Source organism: Perca fluviatilis, chromosome 13 (assembly GCF_010015445.1).
Source record: "Perca fluviatilis chromosome 13, GENO_Pfluv_1.0, whole genome shotgun sequence".
Lineage (NCBI taxonomy): Eukaryota > Metazoa > Chordata > Actinopteri > Perciformes > Percidae > Perca > Perca fluviatilis.
In genome coordinates, this window is record NC_053124.1 from 5,862,349 (window position 1) to 5,878,201 (window position 15,853).

General features: G+C 41.9%; 1 protein-coding gene across 1 annotated transcript; it reads right to left on the reverse strand.

The window, feature by feature from the left end:
* Window positions 1-7,077: 7,077 nt before the first annotated feature.
* LOC120570858 (sclerostin domain-containing protein 1-like) lies at window positions 7,078-13,403 on the reverse strand. Its single transcript, XM_039819453.1, has 2 exons — window positions 13,069-13,403; window positions 7,078-8,783 (listed from the first exon to the last, which is right to left on the reverse strand). The coding sequence occupies exons 1-2, from the start codon at window positions 13,271-13,273 to the stop codon at window positions 8,362-8,364; spliced, it is 627 nt and encodes a 208-aa protein (XP_039675387.1). The 5' UTR covers window positions 13,274-13,403; the 3' UTR covers window positions 7,078-8,361.
* Between the last annotated feature and the right edge of the window lie 2,450 nt (window positions 13,404-15,853).

Consider the following 15,853-nt stretch of genomic DNA (forward strand, 5'->3'; position numbering starts at 1 on the left):
CAAAGTGTTCCTATGCATGCATGTTTATGCTGTTTTGGGCGTCTTTCTAGTAAGCAGGGACAGTGATTGGCTTGCAGCACCCTTCCCTTTGCTGTATGTAAGTGTGGAACACCTGACATATAACTGGAGCTCATATAAGTCTGTTCTCAAGTAATCATAATTATGTTCTATAAAATCCTGCTATCCCCCTTCCTTTTCACCACCTACACTGCAGACTTGAAGCACTGCACCGAAACATACCATCTGCAGAAATTCTCGGATGACACAGTCATTGTTGGGTATGTGGAGTGTGGACGGGAGGAGGAGTCTAAGGATGTGGTTGACCGCTTTGTGAGCTGGAGTGGGGAGAATCACCTACAGCTGAATGCAGCAAAGACAGTGTATGTAACAGAATGCTCCCGATGTTCTTGCCTAGAAGGTTACATTGGTCTCACTGACACTGCTCTGTCCTGGTTTAAATCATATTAATCTCATAGCTCTCACTTTGTTTTACACAACAACTGTTCATCAGACCACAAGAAGATCAGTTAAGATGTGCCACAGGGATCTGTGCTCGGTCCTATCTACATTAGTCATTGTTACAAATTAGGTCCCCGTTTCTATGAGTTAACTGGTTGAAATATGCTTGTCGTGCATTTACGATTAGTTCACAGTTACTTATCTGGAAAACAATCTCAGGCTGTGCTCAAACTTGATGTGGTGATGTGTTCGGTACATTTTCTGGTTTTAGGAAACATTCAAATAAAAAACACACTGAGTATATTGACCAACAGGTTGACCCTGATGCTAATTTGAGCAGCACAAGAGAGGCTGGACCACTAATGTAGATGAGCCAGCCACACCATCACGGACAGTTAATGAAGACTCATATTAATTTATTCAGAGGTACGAGTACCAAAGTCCAAATACTTCATTACCTTACTTAAGTAGAAATTTTGGGTATCTATACTTTACTGGAGTAATTATTTTACAGCAGACTTTTTACTTCTACTCCTTACATTTTCACGCAATTATCTGTACTTTCTACTCCTTACATTTTAAAAATAGCCTCCTTACTCCTATTTCAGTTCAGCTTGTTTTGATTCCGGCTTGTCATCGTTCAAAAAAACACACACAAAAAAAAAAACTATCCAGATAAATCGCGCCATCTGGATAGAGTGAATGTGATTGTGGTTGGATGAGAAGTATAAACATATACCATTCCGACACCCTATTGGTTTGTACGCGATCCAACGCGCCTGCACATGGCACAAATCACGTCACACTCCAGCAAGGAAATAGCAGACGTATGTAGCCTAGTACGAAGATGTCCGTGGCAGAGACTCAAGAGAACCCGAGCGAAATTTCCCAACCAAGCACCTGCAATTTTCTTGTCCAGTTTTGTTATCTCACATCCGTTCCCCTCACAGATTCATGCAGCTAAGCTTGCTTGCTAAAAGGCTATTGATAACATGCGTCTGAAGTTTGAATTTTTGCACCATTACAATACTTATAGGCAACTAGTCATCATATCTTCCGCTCCATGAAACACATGTTAATGCTCAGTAGTACACATATATGGTTCTTTAATGTATTTGCATTGTACTAAAATGCGTTCATTTTCAATGGGAATAAATGCGGCTGAAACAGGTGCATCCCAAATTTTTCAACATTAACATTTTAATATAAGATTATAGTCATTATGGCCTTTAGAAAAATGTTTTTTGTGGAGGTGGGGTAGTGCACTAATGGCATTTTTTCCCCCTTAGATTACTTTTATTTTTATACTTTAAGTAGTTTTGAAACCAGTACTTTTACACTTTTACTTGAGTAAAAAGCTTGAGGTGATACTTCAACTTCTACAGAAGTCTTTTTAAACCCTATTATCTATACTTCTATCTGAGTAATGAATGTGAATACTTTTAACACCTCTGAATTTATTGCAACTCATTCCAAATCAAGAAAAAAAGAAAATAAGTTGCCCCGAAAACAATATCTGTAATGACTGTAACGTTTCTGTGCAAAGAGCAACAAACACTCAACCAAACTGGTAGAAAAGATGCTATTTATTCCACTTTGTTTTCATTAACATCATTATAATTGGATCTAGTAGAGAGAAGAGACGTGATCCCTGTGAACCACAGAGTCATTGTCTGCTCAGGGTTTCCCTTCACTAACTTCCTGCCTGAATGACAAACAGGTGTGTCTGAATCTCTCTTTGATTGTTGAGGCTATTGACTGCAGAACACACATGTCGACAGACATTCAGCAGAAGGCACCTTTCACAGCTTCAGCCTCAGGACACTCAACAAAATGGACCTTTGAACGATTCTATTTTTTTTTTTTTTTTACTGTGTATGATTGCAGATGATGCATTTCTGCAGCTTTTGATGTGGCTCCCACCCTCTCTTTGATGTATACAAAAGCAAACATGTATTCATACTATAGGAAAGAGGAAGATTAGTACTTGTAGAGAGACTTTATAGGATGTAGTGTGGATGTAAGCCAGCAGTGGTACAATATATTCTGGTCTAGACTACAAGGCTTCCAGACAAGCACTTGTGACTTGTAAGAGGCCAGCAGTATCACTGACTGTGCTCTAATCCTCTATTCAGATACGTGTGAACTCTGCAGGGAGAACTTTGTGTTTGTTGTATTCAAAGATTGAGAGATGAATGAATGAATGAATAAGACTCCAGGGTTCGGCAGGATGTGGAGTCAGTTCAGATTAAGTATTGTACAGTAAGCCTCTGCTTAAGGGCTGCATCAATAGACATGTAATTATAGCTGGTAGGGATGTTTGATGGCCCTAAGCAATATTGGAGGGACTAGGGTCAAATGGTTCACTTCCTTGCTTTAACACATTATCACTCCTTTATTCCCCACATTGTCCCAGCACCTTGTTCAGGGATCTGATCTATCTGACCAACATCTGACACAGGGAGCTCCATTCCACTGAATACTGTATGACATATTGGCCCTATCTGGCTCTGTTAAAGCCATAGCGTAGATTCAGATACATGTCCCTACCAATGTCAAGGTGCTTTCTGTCCATAGCAGCATTTTCTTTTATTAGTCATTTAAAGGAACACGCCGACTTATTGGGACTTTGGCTTATTCACCGTATCCCCCAGAGTTAGATAAGCCCATACATACCCTTCTCATCTCTGTGCGTGTCATAACTCTGTCTGACGCACCAGCTTCCTACCTTTCCATGCAATCTGATATAATCCATGGAAGACATAATCCATAGCAATGCACGTCATCTGCTGTATCCACAATCCATACATGTTTGAGCCATATTTCCTTCTTGCTGGTGTTCATGTCAAATATTACACAAATCCATGATAGCACTAAGCTAGTTATCGCTAACGTCCGTACAAAGTAGGCTAACCTAAATGTTATCTCAAAATTATAAGTAGTAATCCAAGTCGAGTTCGTTGACTGTGCATCTTAAGCAGTTTGGTGGCCCTTAACCCTTAACCAGGGGCTTTTCTAGGATCAGACCTTTAGGGGGGCTCAGCCCCTAATGAGAATATGACACGGATACAGTGCCTTGCAAAAGTGTTAAACATAACATATCTGTCATACTGTTCAACTGTGTTAGTGTTGCCACACTATCTTGATCATTATAGCACTAAATGGGAACAACCAAGGGTCTTCTATATAATTTAAAACAAATAACATGATGACTAGACCTTGGTTAGGTGTTCTTAAAATGGATGTAAGTATGGTGAACAGCAAGCAAATATTGATTATATGTCAGTTACTGCCTTTTCCCTTTGCATGACTCCTTGTTTTTGGCACATGATACAAAGGCAGAGTACAGTAACTGCCAAACAAGGTCATTATAGCAACTAGTTGTCAAATTTTGGGAGTCCTAGCTATAAGAATTTTGTCTGGACAAAACAGAAACTTTAAAGTCTTTTTTCTCAGTTTCACACTCTAACGAGTTAAGGTCTTTTGCTTTTGCAGGGCAGTACTGCTCCCAAGAAGTCAAAATAAGACAAAATAATGCCAACACCTGAAAAGCACCGTTGTTACGGTAGGGTTCCACACAGCAAAATTTTGCTTCGCTCTCATTGAGGTTAACTGGAAATGAAATTCGCCCTGATTTGGCGAGTTGAGAGCAAATCGCCAAGGGGAGCGAAATAAAGTTGACGAAAGTTTAACTTTATTGAAATGAGGACCACTCGAGAACCAATCAGGTCCACTTGTTTGTGTTTGGAGGCGGGAGTTACAAAAAAAGTCTGACAAAGATGGCGGAGGTTATCAGCGGTGTATCATGAAAATTTGTATGTGATTAAAATGTTTCTACGCGAACATTGGTACTTGTATCAACACAAATTGTGATTTATATGACACACGAACTTAGTCAGGGCACATACACCACTAAATAATGTTAGTTTAAACACTCAAACTTTTCAGCTAGCCGACAGGCTAATCGCTAGCATGTTTGGACATTGGATTTCATTGTAGCCTAGCCAGGCAGCTAGCTAGCTAGACTACTTGTGCATTTGTTTGATTAAATGTTTTGTTGGCGAACATTGACGCTTATAGCAACACAGATTGTTGTTTATATGTCGCACAAACTTAAACAGGGCAAACACACCACCAAATTTTGAGTTTAAACACTCAAAATTATTTAGCTAGCCGACAGGTCAACCGCTAGCATGTTCGGACATTGCATTTCATTGTAAGCATAGCAAGGCAGCTAGGCTACATAGCCAGGTTACCAGAGCATTTATGAGCTAACATTTTACCGATGGTTTGCTGCTGTCCATTTTTACTGCCCTCTGTCTTCTGACAGCCCGGGACATTTAAAAAACCAGCCGGTGGTCTGTTGCGGTCTTTCGTGTTGTGTTTCGCTGTGTGGAACCCTACTGTTACTCTCTGCTCCTCACCACGTAAATCACTCCGCCCAAGTAGCAGTGCTTCGCCTTCTGAGAATATAGTTCCCAGTTTGTATACGGTTAGAAGATGGCTGTGTCTCATGTGACCTTGTTATGTGTACACGCTGTGACTATACAAATCACAACATGGAAATAGGAAAATGTTGGCGTTATTTTGTCACTTATTGGGAGCAGTAGGCTAGATGGAGCCGGTTACCTCCATGATCTGTGCTAAGCTAGGCTAGCGGTGGGTGCGTCAGACAGAGTTACGACACACACGGAGATGAGAAGGGTAGCCAAAGTCCCAATAAGTCGTCGTGTTCCTTTAACATCCACATTGTGTTAGCGTTAAGGTCTATACAGAGACACCAGCTGATGTCATGGTAACCCACTGTACTACACTGTGTCTGTTCTGTTGGGTTTGTTGTACTGTTAAGCTCAGTGATTGTTTTTGTATGGCATTGCACCTTTGGAGTTCCTCTCTGTTTTGTTTTTATGTCATTTTTGGGGCATGTGTAGTGAAAAGCCTCCCAGCATGCACCTGGGCAGTATATGTGGTCTCTCTTCATGTTCTGTAACATTATTGGTATTTTTGTGTTTGACATTTTGTTCCTGCAGTTCATCTCTTCTCTGTTTCTCTTCATAGTCGTCCGATTCATCTACCAACCCTTATAGAGCTGGCTCAGGTCTGCCTTGGACCAGCACTTCGTTATGCTGTTATAGTTTTAGACTGCTGGGGGACTTCCTTCCTTTGACACACTGAGCTCCTCTCTCCTCTCTCTTTCCATCTGTGTGCATCCTTGTCCCAGAAATGTTTGTTACTAACCTAGCTCTGGGGAGCGTATTCCCCCGGAGTCCTTATGTTTTCTTGCCCCGCAGTTTTCCTTGGATTAGGGTGGCACCTAAATCATGGTTGTAGCTGTCGCCGTGGTCCTGCTCGGGCACCCTTCTATGCCTTGCTACACTCTGCTACACCCTGCAGTGCCCTGCTACACCCTGCTACGCCCTGCAGTGCCCTGCTATGCCATTAACTACTACAACTACTATTTCTAGCCATAGTTCCATTATCTTTATTGTGACTATTATTGCCACTTTTCATCACACCCCCAACCGGCACCATCAGACACCGCCTACCAAGAGCCTGGGTCTGTCAGAGGTTTCTGCCTAAAAGGGAGTTTTTCCTCGCCACTAAATGCTTGCTCTTGGGGGAATTACTGGAATTGTTGAGTCTCTGTAAATTATAGAGTGTGGTCTAGACCTACTCTATCTGTAAAGTGTCTTGAGATAACTCTTGTTAAGATTTGATACTATAAATAAAATTTAATTGAAGTGAATCTGTGCTTATTTCCAGCAGCGTGTTGGTTTGCTGACACAGCTTCAGATGTCAGACTGAAGCTGCTGTGTTACTGTGCTGATGTTTGGCTCGGTAAGCTAAACCCCAAGCTCGCCACAGTACTGTTGCATTTAAATTTATTAAAGAATGATTTATTATTAAAATGAATGAATGAACATGATAGGATTTCTATCCCGTAAGTGTGCAGGTGAACAGAGACAGTGTAACAGTTCTTTATTTGTTATTTTGTGTATTTGTTATAAAATGCACTTCTATATGAAAGCTACGCAATAAGTAAGTCCGTGCATTACAGCTGCACAAATCAAAGTTTTAAAAATAAACATTTGATTAAATAACTATGAGTAATATGAATGAGAGGACTCCACAGTTTCTTTTCAGCTTCATGGAGCTTTTTATTGTCAGTTAGCTTTCTGCTCTCATCAACCTGGCACACACACACACACACACACACACACACACACACACACACACACACACACACACACACACAACACACACACACACACACACACACACACACACAGAGTTAGAAACTAGTGAGCAGCTAAAGAGACAGATATTTTCCTCAGGGGTTGGTGGGTAAAAAGAGAGAATATTGGACTCATCACGTGGACACAAACACAACTCCAGATAAATGCTAATGCTGCTACTTCATATTGTAATGTCAATGGTATCAGCTTCTTCAGCTAGTTCAACGTCACACGCTAGTAAAACTGCAGTAGAACTATAGCCACTATACTCAATGTTTCCATTTGAAGCAGAATGAAAGCTTTAAGTCAAGAGTTTTTGGATAAATGTATTTATTTTTACCATTAGCAATTATTTTCTGCCAATGAACCATACACATCTTGCTGTAATGTTTCCCCAGCTGCTAATTAACATTCCTACACTTTACCTCGGTCTCTACCCACAGGATACTATCCACAAAAGGCACACCAATTATTTTCCCTCTGCAGGTAAGACAAGTTAAACATCCTGTTGTCATCCAGAGCAGGTGATTCTATTCACTGCGTCCCTCAGCCCACAGCTTTCAGAGAGAAAAAAACATCAACGGAGACATGGAACAATAACGCGTGTTAACATGCCGCGGCAGCTGGAACAAGCCCCAGGCGCCCCGAGGGGAAGGGATCCCCTTCACAATTAAACAAAGTCTGGCCTCTGTTTCATCTCTGACTAATGCCTCTGTTGTCAGGGAGTTCCTGTCCGCCTGCAGCATTATGTCACAAACACAACGTTGTAAACAATTTCCTTTTTCATTTATTATTATTTATTTCAACAACAAAAATATTAAAAAAAGAACTTCGTTCTGGTACAAAAATAAATTACATACTATTCACTCTGAAAGACCCATAAAACTGTACCCTGCACATATTGTACATTACATTCACACTACAGGCTGCTATTGTATAAGTCTAACTTCACATTTGGAACTTTTATTAATATGGCAACATTATGTTTTACAAGTCTTCAATCCAACATCTGTTGAGCCTTTAACTATGTAATTGATTCTTGTTTTTGATTATTTTTACATGAACTATCTGCCCTGTTGCACAGGACTACATCACATTTAGTGCCAGCAGAAGACTCGCTAACACTGCCTGCTGTGTTTGGGCATCATCATGCCTCGCCCCCCGCCCCCCACGGTGGCCATGTTGGATGCCCACAGTATTAGTGTCTCATAGGGGCAGATTCAGAACAAATGCAAGAGCGAGTCGTTTAAGCGAGGTTGAGCACCAAATGAACCATGAGCGCATAACTCCCTCTATAACCAGATTGTCATTTTTACATTTGTGATTGTATTCAGAATAAACAAACAAGATATAACATGTTAGTCAGTGAGCTTTCGAGGTGTTGGTATGTGTATTTTTAAAGTTTGGACAGAGCTGGGCAAGCTGTTTCCCCCTGCAGATTATATGCTAAGCTAGGCTAACCATATCCTGACTCCAGGTTGGTACCTTACACACACACATGATTCTGAAAAAAAGCAAATATCTGTATTTCTTCCCATTAAACTGTGTTTTGGGCCACAGACTAATCTGAACTAAAACTGATTTCTATGTCGCAATAATCTACGTTTAGAGACAAACCACACACTACTGACTTTGACCTCTATCTGGCCTGGCTCTTAAATATTTGTTAGTTGTCAGACTGCCTTGCGGCCGTCTCCTCAGGCAGTGCGGCCTTCCTCTGATGTTTTTTCTCTTTCCCACTGTGGACAGATGTGTCCTTGTGTCCTGAGTCATTCTGCTGTCTGGAGTAGCGCTTGCACTTGCAGGAGGTCACCACCGTGATCTTGTAGGTCCTGGAGCTGCCATCCTGGCACTGCAGCCGGATCCGTTGGCTCCTGGTCCGGTCAATGACGCAGCGCCACTCCTGGGAGTCGCGGCGGCTCCAGTGCCTCCCAGTGTAAGCCCCAATCCAGTTGGGCAGCAGGTGGGACGGCAGACACTCCCCAGCACACACCAGCTCCTTGATAGGGTTGACGCTGGTGCACTGGCCGTCGGATATGTACTTGGTGGACCTCAGCTCCCTGCAGCCCACCTGGCTCTGCTCTGTGCCTGAGACATTAAAACTCAGTTAGATATACGAATGCTCCTCCATCTGTTCACAGGCCGTATTACAGAAACGTCTTACTGTAACTTACAGATCCTATCTGAACTGTTTGGTAACATTGTAGTTATGGGTTTAAGGACAAATCCGGCGCAAAATGAACCTAGGGGTTAATAACACATGTGTACCGAGTTGACCGTTCTCTGGGATATGTTTTCATGCTAATCGAATGTGACCAGTTTTATCGCAAAACGTTAATTAGCGTATAAAGCTAGTCGTCAGGGCAAGGTTAAAGTAAAAAGAAATCGCTATTTCTATACCAATAACAAGGCTCAAAATAGCACCACACTTCCACGGTAGCATAATGAGGGTACTGTCTTTTTTATAAACTGTCTGTACACTTACAAAGTTCTCAATGCTTCGGTTTACATGTAGGGACCCTCATTATGCTACCATGGAAGTGTGGTGCTATTTTGAGCCTTGTTAGTGGTATAGAAATAGCTGTTTCATTTTACTTTACCCGCGCCCCGACAACTAGCTTTATAAGCTAATTAGCGGTTTGCGATAAAACAGGTCACATTCGATTAGCATGAAAAAATATATGTGTTATTAACTCCTAGGTTCATTTTGCGCCGGATTTCTCCTTTAAGACCTGATGTAGGAAAAAAAACATTATGGATGAACAGTTCCTAAGTCAATGCTCCTACTTTAAGTTAAGATAGGAAAAGTGTAACACAAGCATCCTAACTTCCCAAATAAACTCTCTTAACTTTTTAAGGTCTTTTTTCTGGCGGGTTAAATCGGCCGTCCTACACACAGAGTATGCCAGGCAGACAAACAGGTGACAACCTTGCAGATGGATGTGGTAGAGACAGACTCAGACATAGGCTACCTTCAGTGTCCGTGGATGGGTGAACTGGGACTCAGTTTCCTGCTTGCGAATAACGGTTAATGATCGGTTAACCAGGGTTGACCATTGGTCAGAAAAAAAAATCTAAATTAGCATCCTTAGTTTCAGGCTTATGTTGGACTAATCTAGAGGATATGGAATGTATACATGCAGGTTGGTCATTGGGGGCGGGGTTATTTCCCTCCAACCCACAACAGGGATTTTAGAGGGACAATGGTCCGTGTATTCTGGGAAGTTTCTGTTCTGTTCTTGTAAATTGTATGTAAGTTAATTTAAGTAATCTGTAATCTGGATCTGCGGAAGGGAATAACTTAATAAAAACATAGTACCCAATATAATATGTAATATGGCAATCAAAACTAAAACCTTGAGTATAGGCACCACATGGTTAATGTAATTTATCTGAATGTTAATGGGCTTCTCAGCCCAATCAAACAAATACAATTCAAATAAAAAGAGAGAACATAGACAATGCACTTCTGCAAGAAACTAACATGATGAGTATAGAACACAAAAACTTAAAAAACAAGGATTTAAGTATATTTTTGTATAGGCTATATGTGTTCCGGTATAAATGTGTTCCCTCTACATTCACTCAGGGTCAGATTTCTATATACAAATACTGGATAGGATTGTAACAGGGTGACGTCAACACTACTCTGAACCCTCATTTTCACTCACCAGGAATGACAAAATCCCATCCACAAAAAATAACAAGAAAATAAACTCAGAGATAGGACTGATCGATGATCGATCTTGAAAAACTAAGTCGGAACATAAGAGGTCAATGGATCCCAAGAAATAAAATTTAGAAACAACAGGCAGATAACACACTTATATAAGACAAAGGACCCCAAAACTAAAGAGACCCACCACCAAATAAAGGACATTAAAGACTGCTTAAAGGAATATTATGAAAAAGTATATTTACAACCCCAAGTCGACAATGTCCAGAAAAACGAGACACTACTCAAATCATTACATTTGCAACCCCAACTACAGATATAGTGGTGGGGGAATGTATACAGCATAGTATCGCAATATTTTTCGTGGCAATACTGTATCGATACACAGACGCCAAGTATCGATCTTTTATTATATATTATCATATGTGTTGGTCAGTTTGACTGCTTGACTTCAATACAATTGAAGTGAGATGAACAAACTTAGAAATGTATCTTTTTAGATAAAACAGATGTTGACAAAGTTTCCTTTTGGGGACATCATTTGAAATTGGGAAAAATTTGCAATATATCGCAGAATATTGCAATATGTTTAAAATCGCAATAATATGGTATCGTGACATAAGGATTGTGATTATATCGTATCGTGAGGCCTCTGGTGATTCCCACCGTAGGAACAGAAGACCAAAATAAAGCACTAATCTCACAGAGAAGAAATCATGTATTTGGCTATAACCCGATTAAAAGCTAATAAATCTCCGGGCACAGGAGGTTTCACTTTGGAGTGGTACAAAAGTCTCAAAGAAGCCCTGACACCTAAAAACATTCAACTGGGTCCTGACAGAGGGGGGAACTCCAGCCTCATCGAAAGAAGGGAACACTTCAGTTATACCTAAGGGACAGAAAGATACATTTGAGTGTGCAAGCTACAGACCAATTAGCGTGCTAAACCTGAATTACATTTTCTTTCCTTTAATCATTGCCAAAAGACTTGATAAAAAATCTACCTGAAATATCAATATGGACCAAACTGGATTTGTCCGATCACGTCAAAGTCCTAATAACATTAGAAGAACTTTACAAATCACTACAGTGCAGATCCATTTGGCAACACGACTGAAGCGTGGTGTCGCGACGTAATACATCCATGGTTGATGCTCCACGCCCTTGACCGGCAGCTGATTGGACGAACGCGTCACGTGGGTCTGGCTGCTGCTGAATTTCAAAATGACCATCATGGCGGCTCATTGAGAATATGATCTCGTATTTTACGAAAATAGTTCACCGAAATGCATCGGCGCCTTCCCGGGATGCTTTGCGGGCGCGTTAAAGTCGCTTGACGTCAACCATAGGAATATAGCGCGACAGAAGCGTCGTACAGCCAGGTGGATCTGCACTGTGAGACATATTTATCAAAACAAAATACAGGCTATGCTGATAAGCCTAGATGCTGAATTGGCTTTTGATTCGGTTAGATGTAAATTCCTATTCAATTTCATGGCGAATTTTGGGTTTAATCGAACAATCATTAGGACGTTAGAGATGGGCCATCAGTTAAAATATTAATAAAGAGCTCATGGATTGCTTTCGATTTGAGAGATCCACAAGACAAGGCTGCCCAATTCCACTTCTATTCACGATTATCATTGAACCGTTGGCACAACGGCTTAGACAGGTCCTTAAAGAGTAACTACCGTTTTTTTCAACCTGGACCCTATTTTCCTTTCTATTGTGTGTGACTAATGGGAACAACAATCTTTGACATTGGTCCAGTATTAAGAGTGATTGCTGCAGTTGGCAGCGGCAAAACAAGCTACAATGTAAGTTAATAGGGCAATTGTGCAGCTTGTATTTACCTTCACAAAAGTGCTTGTTTTGCCACTGACAGGCTCAGATTCATATTCTAAGTGTCTGACAACATAATGGAAAGGATTTCTAAGGAGGTCGACCTTTTTTGTTAAAGAGTAAGATCCTTTTTTAAACATAAAAACATCCGCAAAATTGAGTTTGCTAAACCCACCAGATTCCATGTAAATAAACAGTAATTTTAGCATCGTAAAATACACTTCATTCAAAGCTGTTTTGGTTAGTAGGGTAGTTTTGGTTGAAATAAACACAGAGTTTACCAATTCACATGTGAAAATATGTTGGCTCTATACATGCTAAAAGTATTCTTTTTTTAAATGGAGTCTGGTGGATTTAGCACTAGCGACCTCAGACTTGTTTCTAGTTAAACAGAAAGGTAACAAAGAGGTTTTAAAGGTCTGTCTCTGTAGGGATCCTACCTCCTTCTATAATTTATAAAAAGGCTGTAAGATACAGTGGTAACACAAATAATTTATGCAAATCCTGTCCTGGGTTTTAATTTATTAATAATCCAAAGGAAAAATCACAAAACGACTTAAAGGTCATGAAAATTCATTCGGATTTAGCAATTTGATGATGCATCCACTTTAATTATTAAAATGTATCGGTATCGGCGATAATGGCCCTGTTTAGAACAAAGTTTATTTCTAAAGAAAAAACAAGAGGAAACTCCAGCTGCTATAGGCCTACTCCTACCACACACCACTGCCACTGAGAGACAATAACATAATACACCCACTCACTTTGAAACAATATGCGTCAAGCTTTACCAAGCAAGGCAAACCATGCGCCCAGACAAATGTTAAAGTGCTGAAACTGCGCATGCGGACTCACCGTTCCGCACAGCGTCCCCCAGCCGCCTCCCGCCGTGCCTCGCCCGGTTCGAGTCCTCCTCCGCCGGCTCGTCCTGAGTGTCCTGGGCCGGCTCAGTGTGTCCGGACTCTGTGGCGGCGTTGTGAACAGCTGACCCGCGCGTGCTCAGCAGCAGCAGGAGCGCAAGGAGCGCGAGCAGCTGGAGTCTGCTGGCAGGACGGAGCATGACTGATCTGAGACCTGCTGTCAGGCACAGACAAGGGGTCCACCTGATCTGATCTGAGAGCTGCTGTCAGGGACAGACAGGTTCTGAATGACTGATCTGAACTGATCTGAGAGCTGCTGTCAGGGACCGGGTTCTGACTGACTGATCTGATCTGAGAGCTGCTGTCAGGGACAAACAGGGGGCCACCTGATCTGATCTAAACTGATCTGAGAGCTGCTGTCAGGGACGGACAGGGTTCCACCTGATCTGATCTGATCTGAGAGCTGCTGTCAGGGACAGTGTTCTGACTGATGTGCGGCAGCTGTGCTTTATATATCCAGCGGTGCACACCAGGAGGAGCCCCGCACACCTGACAGCAGCAGCACGCCCTTCTGCTGCTCCACAGTTCTCAGCAACAAGTCCTACTGTGCCTGTGCCTGTGTTCAGCGCATCAGTAAACCATAGGATGCTTGACGTGTAGGATGCTTCAGCTCTGGAGCCTCTCTGGAGAATGCAATGTATACTGCTCCTGATTAAAATGTAGCCTACAACTGTATTATCATTTTCAGAAGAAAAAAAGGAAGCAGAACTCCCACTTTGACATATGTGCCTCCATGACTCCATCTTATCGCTGACATTTCTAAAAGAAAGAAACACGTGTGCCACTCAAGGCCATATCGTTCTGTTCCTCAGCCTATGTGACATTCTTTCACATGCAGTAACATTTGTCGCCCAGTCATGAAAAGGAAGCTTTTCGTGGGAATTCCGGTTCTTAAAATGTTCAATAATTATTGCTGTCTTTGTCCAGTCCGTCAAACAGATCATAATAACTTGAATATAATAAAACAATGTTAGGTTTTAGACAGAATAGGCCTACAGACTGCAGGCCTACCATCACTATAACAGTGACTCAGTTGTTGGATTGTCCACAGTAGGCTACATAGTGTCCCTTCATCTTCCTCACATGTCCAGCAGGCTACGGACTCTTTCAAACTGGATGTCAAGTGGAACTGTACTGTACCTGAAGAAGGTTTTTTGTCTCCACCTAGTGGCTGGATATGGTTCAGTTTGGTAAACACTATTACTGATATATAAATCTGTTGGATACGCTGCACCAAATATCTTGGGTTTACCATTAAAGTATTCTTGCTGAGTGGCTTTTTATACATCCATCGATAATATATTTCATGTTTAAATCAACCAGCATACACCTGGAGGCTCTGTGGCAGTACAAGCTGTGATTTCTTTGTTGGCTTGCCAAGAATAAAGAAAGCACAGATAAGCACTACATGGCTGTGTGGACAGCGGATCCCTCTGGTGCACCAGTGGCCTTTTCATTTCATGTTTGTTTTAAGTTTGATTATGAACAATATACAGAGCTGGTTTAATATTGTGACACAATACACAATGAATGGATGGGTAAATAGCAGCTGGTATTTGACTTACATTGCCAAATCTATATGTGCCCACTATTATTGAACTTTCTTTATTTCTTTCTTGCGTTTTTGTCCCTTATAATCTTGTTCTTCCTATCTTCTCTTCTTTCTTTCTTTCGAAGTCCCAATATGCAGTGGAAGCCATTACCTTTCTCTTTAACTTTTAAATCCCGATGGTAGCTGTAAAGACCCTGGCCAGCTGGTCCTGCATGGTGCAGGACCCTGGCCAGCTGTTCCTGCATGGTGCAGAACCCTGGCCAGCTGTCCCTGCATGGTGCAGGACTCTGGCCAGCTGTTCCTGCATGGTGCAGGACCCTGGCCAGCTGTTCCTGCATGGTGCAGGACCCTGGCCAGCTGTCCCTGCATGGTGCAGGACCCTGGCCAGCTGTTCCTGCATGGTGCATAACCCTGGCCAGCTGTTCCTGCATGGTGCAGGACCCTGGCCAGCTGTTCCTGGATGGTGCATGACCCTGGCCAGCTGTTCCTGCATGGTACAGAATCCTGTTTTTCATAAAGTAGGCTAAAATTAACTACTTTACCCCAGGCTTTACCCGCGCTGCCGCAACAGAGTCAGCACTCGCAAATATGGCATTTCTTGAAGCAGTTAAAGGGAGACTATTCAGTTTTTTTTAGCTTAATTTATCTTAACTGAACAGCTTCGGAGTCATTGGAATGGTTATATGACTTTTTTCCAGTTGAATGGTGGTCGTCTCGCTTCCCCCTAGCGCCTGTGAGCGGAAAAAACGCCCTTGCAACTTTCGGCCGGCGAGCCTCAGCGTCAGGAAGTATCACATGATTTCAGGTCTCGCGATGTAACGAATTGCTTCACGGCACTTGTAGTTTTTCACACTATCGTCATGGCTGAGCCGGCAAAAAAAGAAGCAGAAAGCTAGGGAAGCATAGTCGGAGGAACACAGAAAGACGACTGACCGAGTGAGGAGTCAAACACAAGTAAACATCGGAGCTGCCAAATGTCTATTCCGAAGCTGTAGGGGGAGCGAGTTGCGAGCAAAAAGCCAGAAAATAGCGAAGAAATGGCCAAAACTGCATAGCGCCCCTTTAAGTTGTCCATTTGTATCTATTTTTTAAATAACAAGTACTTGACAAAGTAACTATTTAAAAGTCAGTTTATGAGCTTTAGGCTTTCATTAACGTTACAGATCGA

What these genes read in the sequence shown, in the direction of transcription:
- LOC120570858 (XM_039819453.1), bottom strand. Translation starts at nt 13,273, where the DNA reads ATGCTCCGTCCTGCCAGCAGACTCCAGCTGCTCGCGCTCCTTGCGCTC. An exon ending in GGGGGACGCTGTGCGGAACG is followed by an intron (nt 8,784 to 13,068) that starts GTGAGTCCGCAT and finishes TTAATGTCTCAG; the next exon opens with GCACAGAGCAGAGCCAGGTG.